Source organism: Vespula pensylvanica, chromosome 12, assembly GCF_014466175.1.
Source record: "Vespula pensylvanica isolate Volc-1 chromosome 12, ASM1446617v1, whole genome shotgun sequence".
NCBI classification, from domain to species: Eukaryota; Metazoa; Arthropoda; class Insecta; order Hymenoptera; family Vespidae; genus Vespula; species Vespula pensylvanica.
Window position 1 is genome coordinate 1,413,397 of NC_057696.1, and position 12,608 is coordinate 1,426,004.

Below are 12,608 nucleotides of genomic sequence, written 5' to 3' on the forward strand. Positions count from 1 at the left end.
TGATCTCGTCATCGATAGGTTCAAAGAACTTTAAATATGACTTAACGTATCGCATCATGCAAGACACGTCTTGATCGAATGAAATCTTACTCTTGATAAAGACAAACGATGGATAACTCGTTTGGGACGAACGGGTCACTGTCTTCGATACATTCATAGTGAGTACTACGGTGACTTGAACGCATGGTAAGGAACTATTACTTCACTCAACATCGTTCAAAATCTTAAAAGTATACCGTAATCATTACATTTGTTCTCTTAAGAAACTTGACAAAATTCTGAGATTAATTATAATTAAATTAAATTATATTATTTTATTTATATTTCTTTCTTAAATTAATTAATAAATTTACAATGTCGTTAACTGTATTATATATTAATATGTTTTAAAAGATATAAACTTATAATGCAAGTATATCTTTTATTACTCCTTGAACGATCCTTCCGAAGATTTCTTCCTTCTTTTTCTAAAAAAAAAAAAAAAAAAAAAAGAATGAAGAAAAAACTAGTAGTAGTAATAATAATAAGATAAAGTCTTAATTAAAACCTTAGTACATTAAATATGAAGAAGTTATTCGTCGAAGTTAGACAGTAATAAAGATATTTAATCTTAAATATTGTCATTACTGGCCAATCAGCGACACGGCATCGATGGCGACGCTTGCACCCATGGGCAACCTGCTTGGGTGTATACACGATACCAAGGTCAGCCGAGGGACTTATCTGTGTGAACCATACTTTCGCCTATAGCCTAGCCATTTTTGACGTCAAACGTCCTGAAAATGAAGTTGTCTTTACGAACATTATTTTAATCAGTATGTACAAATCTCGCTAACGGAATTTCTGAATATTGAAATATAGTCAATAATATGAATAGACTTTATCCTTTTCTCAGAAGAGATAACTGTTATCATATAAAATAACATTAGCTATAATATTCGATGTAAAACGTTCCTTAATTTTGAAACTTGCTAGAAAACCGCAAATTTCTATGGAGATATCTTGCATATCGAGTCTTTTAAAATTTTTTTAAACTTGATCGTGCAATTGATCCGATCGTTCTGCTGAGGCATCGAAGTTATCCGGAGTTGGCGAAGCGGATGACGCATCGTTGAAAAGAATACGAAATGAACGTGTGTCTCGCGGACCCGTTACCTATACTATGCTACGATATAGACAGACACTATAAAGCAAATATATTATATATATATATATATATAATATATAATATAATACATCGAGAGGGTATCTTCGTGCAGGATTGCATTTGACCAAGCATGGAAGAGAATGAAAATTGATTTCAAACGATCATCATTATAACATTACACTAGGAGATTTTATTATTTCCTGGAGTTCGTATAAAATCGATTTGTTAACAAACTCTTTACCTTAACATTATTTTATATTAATTAAAAGGTTTTATTATATTTTTTTAAGATATTTTCTGTAGAAAATCATTCCAGAAGGTACCGAACTCATCATGTACATCGCGAGGCGAGTTGCACGACATATCTTCTCTGCGAAGCGTTTAACGCGCGCGCGTGCGTGCACATGTGTATACCTGTATTTGAACGAATGTATAGATATATGTAACAGTAAGACGTGGATTAAACGTAATGGTGCAAACTATATAGGTAGGTACGTGTTGTACGTTCGTAGATTCTCTTCTTCGCGGCCTCCGCCTGTAAGATGCCTCAAGGCGCTAGAGTTCACCGACACCATCGTACTCGTGAGGTACTGTGGACTGCAGCAGTATCATTAAAACCATGTGCAATGTCTTCGTATACTCGTGGATCTTAACTCGTACGAGTTTTAAGAGAATTAGAGAGAGAGAAAGAGGAAATTAAAAATATTAATATGACAAAGATAGATAATCTTTTCTTTTTACTTCTTAAAATTTTGTAAGATTAGATTTAATAATCGGAAAAAAAAATAGTAATCGTTTCCTTCCTTTCTACGAACTATGATTTACGTAGATAGTTTTTGCAAATATTACATTCACATTGTAAATTGTCAATTTCATTGCGCGGTTAGATACTGTATATCAGACACGATCTACAAAACGGTATATACCTTTCAAGTATTCCTCGGATCTTATGGATTCCTTTTCTCCCGTAAAAATAAGAGCAACGATCCGTGATAGGCGGTGCAATCTTCTGAAGCACCGAGCAGCGATCCATGAGACTCTCGAAGGAGAAAGATCCTGCTTCCGTGAATCGTTGAGCTATCCTATGAGAACAACCATTTTTATATTCTCGTTCTTTTATAGCAAGCATACCTACGTATTGTAAAATTTTCCAAGAAAGTTATTTTCTCAAGAGAACTAATAAAATGTTTTATAATTCTCAAAATGTTATAAGAATAACATTATAATGAATATTATAAGAATGATGAATTTAAAAGCTCGAGACGTTTTAATTATTAATTAATATGAAGGGATGCGATGTAATACGGACTATGAAATTCAAGGTCTATTATACAAAGTCTAATAGAAAGAAAAGGAGAGAGAGAGAGAGAAAGAGAGAGAGATCGTTTCCAGGCATCGAGCTCTCCAACTTTGAGCGTAGAGACTCTATTCGAATCCTAGTCCTGCCGTGGGAGAACGTCGAAGGAGGAAACAGAATAATTCGAAGCCGTTCGTAGAAGTGAGAAGTAGAGACGTTATATAGGAATGAGTGAGTGAGAGAGGTAGAGAAAGAGAGTAAGAGGGAGGGCAAGAATAAAAGAGAAAGAAAGAAGATAGACGCGAGTATCGAGAGAGAAGCTCATGGAAAGGAAAGGAGAGGAGGGAGCTCTCAGAAAGAGAGAGGTGAGTTGAGTAAAGAGAAGGATCGTCGGCCAATGAGACATCGGGCTGGTGATGACGTCGTCGTTGTCTCACGTCCAAGTCTCACCAAAAGTTCTCAACAGATACCAGTTCGTCCGCGGTCTCCCGTGTGGACGAAGAGTTCGTCCTTTTTATTACGAACGTCTTCTCGTTCTTCTTTCTTTTTTTTTTATATACGTTTCTGTCACCAGCACAGTGAAATTCATCTAAGATTGGATCCTGAAACAGACGGAAGATTCGAGGAGGAAGGAGGCTGCTCCATCAGCCATGGGAACGGGTAAGTTTCTGAGATTACGATCGCGTTTGATCGATCTCGCCTGACACTTTAAAGTTTCTTTTCGAAAGTAACTGAAATGTATCGGTGATTAGTGAAATCAGAATTATTTAACTTCTTAGATTCTTTCTTATCTTACAAACGTTGCTTTAGGTATATATCTTCCATAAGAAGATTCGAAAACAAATTTGATCCTTCGTCCTTTTCGAGGATCAATTTGTTTTTTTGGTGATAGATAGCATCATTTTTCAACCGCGTTCCTTATATACGAAATTTTTAATATTTCCCGCGATTTTTTAAAGATCAGCACCGATTATCGGTCGACCGCGACTCAGTGGTCTCTTCCGGAGTCAAGGTCGAGATTATTCCCAGAGTCTATCGTTGGATGTATCCATCCGACGTGTGTGATGGTAAGACCGTTAAAGAACGTACTGGAGAACTTCGTACCGGTTGCTTTTCAACCTTGAAAATTCTCCAGTCGAGTCCTTCGATCTTCTTTGCTACCCTTTTTTTTCACTCCTTTCGCTTCGCTCTTCTTCTAAAGATGATATCACCTTCGTACGTTCTCACGACTTCATTCTTAGCATTGCTATTTTCAGTTAGATATGTTTCCCAGGGACTCCAAATATGGCCATGTTCCGTTCGATGGAATTCCTCTTCGAAAATCATATTCCAAAGAAATCGAGTGCAACAACTTTTATTTGCAATCACTTTTGGGAACAACGATCATCAAACTTTCTCTCGAGAGATTTAAGGCGAATATTTTTATTTAATGGCCCGGTACCACTTTGCAGTTGTAATAAATTATCCTGCCAATGGATTTAGATCTCCTTCCTCGTTCTTAATATATATATCCACTTTATATACAGTAAAATTTGTCGCATTTAACTAACGAACTAAGTTATTAGCGAATTTATCACATCCGTTTTACTTTTAATTCGAAACTAAACGTTCGTGTAAGTACGCGCTTGTATTGTATGTATGCATAAGTTATTCCGACCTTTAGCACATCCTTTGGGCAGATGGTGTCAAGGATATGCATTAGGTGTGTTCTTCATTTGATTAGAAATCGTATTACGTGGGTGCGTTGCATCGGAAAATAATATTTTTCCACGAACGAATAACTTTGAAGGCTTGTTCATACGATCGAATTCTTTGTTCGAATCTTTTGAAGCACGAAATTAAAAAAAATTTCATAAATTTCAAGGTCGACTTGTAAAGATATATCGTACTCCTTGCAAGGTAAATTCAATAAGAAATTTCCGCTAGTTTCATCATCGTCGAATATCCTTTTTAACAACTTTAGAAAGTACTTGCCGATCGCTTACATCTTTAATGAAATTTAGGATGAAATTATCTTTTGAAAATATGGTGGGAATATTTGAACTTTTAGAAATGGTATATGAATGATGGCATTAAGGAATATCTGATATAGAGATATCTATGATTCATCGGTGAAACTTTAATCTTCCACGATGTCCTTGCTTTTACGTGTATTAATTACTAACACGCTTTACATATGTACATATATATAAAATTCGTAAGTACTTATATGAGAAACGTGAGGTAAACGTGAAACAGTGTTAGTGTGATCTCAACCATAATACTTTTCGTACTAACGTGACAATTTGACGAACGCGAGTGCATATTTAATCATAATGTGTCAAAGGATTTATTATAAGAAAGAAAGGATTTAATGGAGTGTGCAGCGTCCAGTGAGTGAGTAATTCCATGCAATAAAAAGGATATACGCGATGGTGACAGGACACGTTCTCTACCTTTAGTGTGGTTTTATGGAAGCTCTTCAAAATCACCGCATCAGAAGGTAACGCAAGTACCTATTTTTAACAACGATTCATTTTCGAACGAACCGCAAAACGGAAAGTTTCAACAACGATGTTGAAAGTGAATGCCAAATACGTTACGCGATCCATCGTTTCTTTCCTTTTTCTTTTTTTTTTTCTCCTTTTCTTCTTTTTTCGTCTTAGAAAGAACGATTAGGAAGAAAATTAAGATGATAGTTTAGTCATGCAAATTGAAGAGTTCGATCAACGAAAGATCTTGTGATTTGAAACGTCAAGTTTCAAGAGATTTAGCTCGAATGGCCACAATTCGTTTTCTCTCTCGTTCGAACGTCACTCCGTGTGCTAAATCGATAGCGAAAGGTTCGACATTGTCGAGGTCGCGATGCGGAACTATCATTTTCTTCATTTCAACCAGAAAATGTTAGAAATTAGTGCTATTACGTGCTCGACCAGGATCGCCATCCGGTCGATGATCGCGAACGCTTTTCAAAATCATTTGCACGGTCCATTCCTCAGAATGAGAATTTAATTTTGTCGAAAGTATCGAATTTGAATTAACTTCGGCCATTAGATTGAATTGATCAGTTTTAAATATAAGCGATGTCGATTAGGTAAATGCAGAATTTAAGTTTATAAATAATTCAATAACGTTTTTTTGTATTAGAGGAAGATCATTGAACGCTTCGTAGTGGCCTCATTTGAACCTCCCGTTGACAAACGATCTTGTTACATAACAAAAACATGTATCTCTATCTATGTATATCGCATGCAAAGCGTCGCGTCTAAAGGTACTCGTCGCCGTTAACATCCGTCTCGCGTCCCTGCTGGAAATAATTAATAATACGCGTAACGAAACTATCCTTGACAACGCTTAATTACTTCTCTTACTACAGCACTTTATGAACGAACGTTTGTCCAAGAGAGGACGAACAAGAAGTTTTGTTCAAAGAAAAGCATTTAATCTTTGTCTCTTTACTATCGCATACATCAGCCATTTACTCTTTTTAGCGGAAAAAACTTGAAGCGTAATAGAGAATTAGTAGGAGAAATTTTCTATAAATAATCGATCTCCTATTACTTTCATTTCGAAGAAATGACGTATAATATCAATTTTATTTTTCTATTTGACGTGGAGAACATTTCTTATTGATGCATAAACGTTTCTCTCATCCCGAGATGTTCGCATTTCTTAATGAAAGATCGAGATCAATCATTTCATTGCAATCTTAAGATTTCTTTTTTAAATTTACTATTGCTATGCAAAAAATACAACGAATGAAGAAACAACGTTGCAACATAGTCTTGACTAAATCGTTTAACGTTTCTAAAAGCAGTGAAACACGGATGTTCATGGATATGTAAATCTGGAAGAGTCAACGTCCGTATTCCGTTAACTCTAAGCAAACTTTTCAGACTCGTACAGAAATCTTCGCCGTCTCTATCCGCCGTACGACTTTCATTATTTAATCGCGAAATCCTTTCTCCAATATTATTGCGTGTATTAAATTGCAAATTAAGTTTCACAGAGAATACAAAGTTCATTAAGAAAATCCAACAAGACTACGTGATGTAGGTATTGCGAACATATTATTATTCTACTTATATTTTCTCTGAAAGATAAAAATTATAGTTTCCAAATTCTTATCTATTTCATTTAACTATCGCGAATGACGTCATTTAAATAGATCCGCAATTTATATTTCTTAGTGAATTAATCTATAAAACTCCTTAGTGAATTGATTTACAAAATTTTTTCTTCCATACTACTATCATTATCCTGATCAGCCAAGTGTCTCTTCTTCGCCGGAAATTCAGACTTCGAAGAAATACCATTTTATGAGTTAATAAAGGTATCACAAAGAACAATCAAGAAACTCGAAGAAATCCTTAATCAACGATGAATTCGAATATTAAACATTTTATAACATTGTTTTCTATAAGAATTTTTTTTGTAAAAAGAATAATTGCCTATCGTTAAGCTATCACGTAACTTGTATTTGTATAAATGTATTAACGAATGCAAGAGGTAGATACAAGGTTGAGTTCTATAAACGAAGATGACGATTAACTGGGCGATCTGTCAGACCGGTATTCGCGTTAAGCTACGCGAAAGTAGCGAGGTGCGGTCGTTCATTGCCGATTATAGGCATCATCCCGTTCTTGAAACGCCACTATCTTCTTCCTTGTCTATCTCTTGTCTTCTGTGTTTCTCTTTCTCTCTCTTTTTCTCTTTCGTTTTAACAGACACTCGACTTCACTCTTTTTCTCTCTCTCTTTCTCTCTCTTTTTCTACTTTGAGAGAGAAAGGAAGAAAATGAGAGAGGGGAAATGCGTTCGTGCCTTCGCATACTCGCTTTGTTCGTGTTCATATATATATGTGTTCCGCGTATACGTATGTATTAGTGCGTATTATTAACGCACATAGCGTTGATCTTTCTTCGGCTGTTCTCCAAGTTTTTCCTTCGAAGATATTTCTGGTCACGAACCAGTACACCTTTTGACCTTCCAAGCTGCATACCTTGATACCTCAAGCGTACTCGTTATGGTACCGGAAACAGATCTATTTTCAAAACGAAGACGAAACAGTGAAAAGAACTATCGAACTATGATTATTCGTTCGATCGTATCGTATCGTCATTTGTAAATATCGTTCTAATTTGCTAATCGTGTTCTCGAAATCTAAATACATTGATCAAGGATCTATGTTAATTAATTAAAGGAGAACGTTTCTAAAATATATACGACTGTAAACTTATGTAAATCGAATAATTTCATATTTTATCATGTTTTGGATTTTTTAATGAAAATTTTATTTTTTATATCTTTTGAATTATAAGAGATTATCGCGATTAGTTTCTCTCTTTTCTTTTCTTTTCTTTTTTTTTTTTAATCAAATGTAATACATATATAATTCTTAGTATTTGTACTATTCTAACTTTTGAAATCGTTCTTCCAGTGTTCTTGCAAGTTCCAACCACTGAGTCGAGGCGCCATTACCGGTCTCCTATTCGCCCTTTCCTTGTCCTTCGCCTCTTTCCTTCTCTTCGTTTTCTTGTTCTTCTTCTTCTTCTTCTTCTTCTGCTACTACTACTACTACGATTACTACGACCTACTACTACTCCATTACTACTATAGACTACTATGTTACTATACTACTACATTACTACCACGTTCGCAGTGTTTTCTTGTTATCGCGCCGGTTTCTACGAAGTCAAGGACCGTTCTCAAGGAGGTCGCTCTTTTTAACTTGCCTTACAACTTACGCAGGATCTTTGTCTTTGTGCATTACTGGTATTTCGTCATTTTCATATATTATTATCAAATCTATATTCAACTTTATATCTAAGAGAGAGAGAGAGAGAGAGAGAGAGAGAGAGAGAGAGAGAGAGAGAGAGAGAGAGAGAGAGAATATGGAAGAGAACAGAAAAGAGATATCCAAATTAGAGGAAATTGAAAGGAAATGATACGTAATTCTTATTTTTATCGAATAAATCGATTAATGCGCTTACCTCAGATTTATTTCTTTTCATAAAGGTCGTAAAATGGGAAATCATGATAAATAGGTGTTATAAACGTCTTTAAGAAGATATGCATTCAAACATTAGAAGTTACGTTGATGTAACTTCCTCTTTTAATGACGCATCTCACTACGATCCTTCGACACATTCTAGACGTAAACGGACACGCTCTCGTCTTGACCTCCCACCCTTTAACGGTTACGATGCAATTATTCGAACCTCTCAGAGATGGCAGTGTCAAAGGTCATGCCGCGAATAAACTGTCCAGTTTCCTTCCTTAGTTTCCGTTAGGTGTCTCGTTCTTTCTCCCTCTCTCTTTTTCTTTCTTCCCCTTTCTCTCTTTCTTTCTTTTCGACTAACGTAATACTTATCCATACTTACTACGCGGTTTATTATTTTCCCGCGTGTTTAATCGTTTACGTTATAGTGTATAACCTATCAGATATCGTAAATTAACGCCATGTATAGTATTTACATTTATAATCAAAAACGAGAACGCGTTGTTTCCCGTTTGAGTCTTATTACTCGTTTACGGTTATTAGAAACGAGGAGTTTGTCATCGGTTTGCATAATCACAATTAATTACGTCAATACGAGACGTAATTCGTTGTCTATAAAAATCGCGTCGAAACGATTTTGCCATATCCGGATAAAAGATAGCTGTTAGAAAAAAAGACCGTTTAAAAGTGAAAAACAAAATTATCGGAATTCCATTCTCTTCTTCTCCTTTTTTTTTTTTTTTTTTTTTTTTTTGATCAATTACACAAGTACAATTATTCGACATATATTGTATCCTTTTTGTTTTCCGTGTATGTGTGTGTATATAACCGTTTTATTATTTTATGGAATGGGAAAGATATAAGATTCTCTTTGTTCTTTTGATTCGTCGGCAAACTGATTTTCCACGGTGCTGTTATAGATAATATCTTTCATGGTCAATATAGTGTTTATTATCTCTTCTAAATATAATATAATTTAGTACATCCTTTGGATTAAATTAATACGTAAAACAAATCGAAGATCAGAAATAGTGTGTATACATATATATTGAGATATAGGATATATTGATTAGGATCATTTTTGGGTAAGTACATTATCTTCTTTAAAATCTAATCTCAAGATTAACAAACAGTCGCTTGATTAGAATTGTCCCTCTTTCGTTCCAATCATTATACGTATATACACATGTACATGCTATGTACATACTTGGAACAAAGTACTGCTACCTTAAATTAACATCGTGCATACCGATGACGTAATCACCGGTTAGACAATAATCACAATCGTGAGTGCATAATACAGTGACGTTGCGTGTCTCTTGTTTTCTCATCGGAAGATCATTCTGCATTTCACACAAATGACGACAAGGAAACGTTTCACGGTTATAAAAATCTTCGATCGAATCTTCATTGATTGATCACGTGTTTATTTAAGTATACATTACTCGTTAATCATTGGTCGGATTAATCAGACGTTTATTTTATAGCTTTCGAGGTATACATACAAATGTAATTATGTTTTGAATTTTGTTGGTTATTGGTCTTTCTAAATCCAAATTTGGTTATGATGACCATGCAGGGGCGTTAAGACTCGTATGTTCGGCTTTAACACCCAACTCGCGTTGCTTGGTAACTTAAGGAACTTTCACTTTGCAACAGAATAATTCTGTCTCGCTTCGTTCGTCTCTCTCTTTCTCTTTTTCTTTTTCTCTCTCTTTCTCTTCTTGGAACACAGTGGGCGTAAGTTTTAGGCACAAATCGCTTCTCGGCTTTGTACCTTGTTGATTCATGCCGGATGTTGCAACAGGCGAACGCGATAAGCATTCGATGTGCTTAGAATAATCTCAACGTTCTAATGCGCTGGATAGAGATAGATATACTACAGATGCATAGAAAAGAATTAGATAGATCGAGGACGTTTCTCTTGACATGGATACTTTGCCAAATCAATGAATCTCGTTTCCGTTTATTCTCCTCGTTTGAAACATTTGAGAAATTTATTATATTATAGTACAGTAATAGAATAATATATATATATATATATGTATATGTATATGTATATATATATACACACTGTATCGTATATATTTGCGTTGTAGTATAATGAGATTCATGATGAGTCTTTGATAAACACAAAGATCTAAATCTAATATGTTATGAATAGTAATTGATTTGATTCATTCTGTGTGATGAATCTTAATTTATGATGAATTTTTAATAAAGGAAATATATATTATGCATTTAAATATATATATATGTATATATATATATATATTATATATTTATTCTTCTCATTTTATTTATTTTATGGAATATTTAAAATAATTGGTGAATTTTTAGTTATATTTTGATTGATTAATGAGATTCGTAATAGTTAATAACTTGACTAACTCTGTACATAATCGGTATCGGGAAAAAATAGGAAGGACAATTTAATATAAAGAAAAATTTAACGACAAAATATAAAGCTGTGAAAAAGCAGAAGAGGCCATAGGTGCATCGTACTCGTACGCCCTCGTTTATTGCAATTTTTTCTTCTTCCTCATATTTCTCCATCTTTTTTTTTCCCTTCTTTGTGTCAAAAAGTTTTTTTCTCTCTTCTTCTACTCTTAATATTTTTATTGAATGTCTACGTTCATCGTTATAATTTGATCATCGTTAATTAATTAAAATAAATTACTTCATTATACAAATTAGTATTTTTTTGTTAAGAATAAAAAATGGTTTGGAGTGAAAAAATGACGCAAGGCTTTTCGAAAAAAATAAAAAAACACAAGGGATCCTATATTTTTGGGGGATTAAGTCGGTTACGCTTTGAAAACATCGACATCATGCCGACTTGCCGGTGGAACAGGTGTTTGATCGTGAATTTAGTTGTTACGAGGGGAAAACGCGGGAGTCGTTTCTTGTGGTCTGAAATCGTCGTGTTATTCCCGTTAAGCTCGTATACCAGTTGTTGTGGATTTTTACGAAAACATTTCGACGTTTAAATTCTTCTTCGTGAAAATGTAAAATCTCAAACTTATTGGAGCGCACAGTGAATAAGTGTAAGTTATATGAATCGTTCGTACCTCGTCTGGATCTAATTGATTCGGACGAAACAATTTAATAATTATCTAATCATTTTAATCGTAATTAATTGTTTTCCACAGCAAAGATGAAACATCTTTGGCCGTTACTTGCATGGGTACTTCTTTCTTCGTGTCCTGTAAGTATATTTGTTTAGAAAGTTGTGACTAGAAATGTATATACGCATACCCGCACATATATATATATAGGTATTACGTCGTCCATCTCATGTTTTTTAGGTCGAATCATTGAAAGGACTCAGACGAGAAGTATTTTTTCTCAACCTCGAAGACGGTTACTTCGGTTGCCAAGTGAACGAATCAACGGATGTTCTGCAACTGCTCGAACTCTCGAAACTCTGCGATCACAAAGTTGATTGTTATCAGGGTACAGATGAGCAACGTGAAAGACTCAAGTGTACAGGTGAGTGTTACGGTCGATATACTCAGGCGTTCTTTTTTTTTTTTTCCTTTTTCATGTGAAAAACTGTGTCAAAGATAATTATTGCGTTGTAAAGAATATTTTCTTGTATCCCGGAAGAAAGATGAGATGGCTTATTGTATAATTATGTGACTATGGAAAATAATCTCGGAGACGATACGCAATGTGAATTCACTCCTCACTACCGTTAAGTTCTCCATCGTCCTTTGTGTCATCTTATAATGGTTCACGTTATTATTTTATTCGACTGCAAACTAGAATCTATTTTAAATACGTTCGAAAAAAGCGTATCTATCTTTTTAAAACAAATATTGTTAATAATGTTTCATATATTTTTTTTTTTTATATTATTCCTAGATGATTGTACGAAAGAAGATGGTACAAAATGTTTGAACGGTGTGTGCTTAGATTCGGTATGCCATTGTAACGATGGTTTCGGAGGTTGCAATTGTCAAGTTCCAGGTCAGCTTAAAAATCGTATTATTATTAAATTTATTCGACGGTTATTCTCGATAATTTCATGGATATATGCACGTTAAATTGTTATTTTATCGCAGACGAGAACGAGTGTAAATACCGACCCTGTGATATTTTTGCTCATTGTACGAATACTCTCGGCAGTTTTCAATGTTCTTGTTATCCTGGCTATCAAGGTGACGGCTTTCAATGCGAAGG

The 12,608-nt window shown here is 34.6% G+C and overlaps 1 protein-coding gene across 2 annotated transcripts in view; it reads left to right on the top strand.

Annotated features, from left to right (window-relative positions):
• Positions 1-2,907: 2,907 nt before the first annotated feature.
• Positions 2,908-12,608, top strand: part of LOC122633439 — an 85,364-nt gene continuing 75,663 nt past the window's right edge. For both annotated transcript variants that reach the window (XM_043821310.1, XM_043821311.1), the window contains exons 1-5: positions 2,908-3,104; positions 11,576-11,631; positions 11,732-11,915; positions 12,291-12,395; positions 12,491-12,607. In XM_043821310.1, the coding sequence (XP_043677245.1) occupies positions 3,095-3,104; positions 11,576-11,631; positions 11,732-11,915; positions 12,291-12,395; positions 12,491-12,607 (472 nt within the window). In that variant the 5' untranslated portion in view covers positions 2,908-3,094. The remainder of the gene's footprint in view (positions 3,105-11,575; positions 11,632-11,731; positions 11,916-12,290; positions 12,396-12,490; position 12,608) is intronic.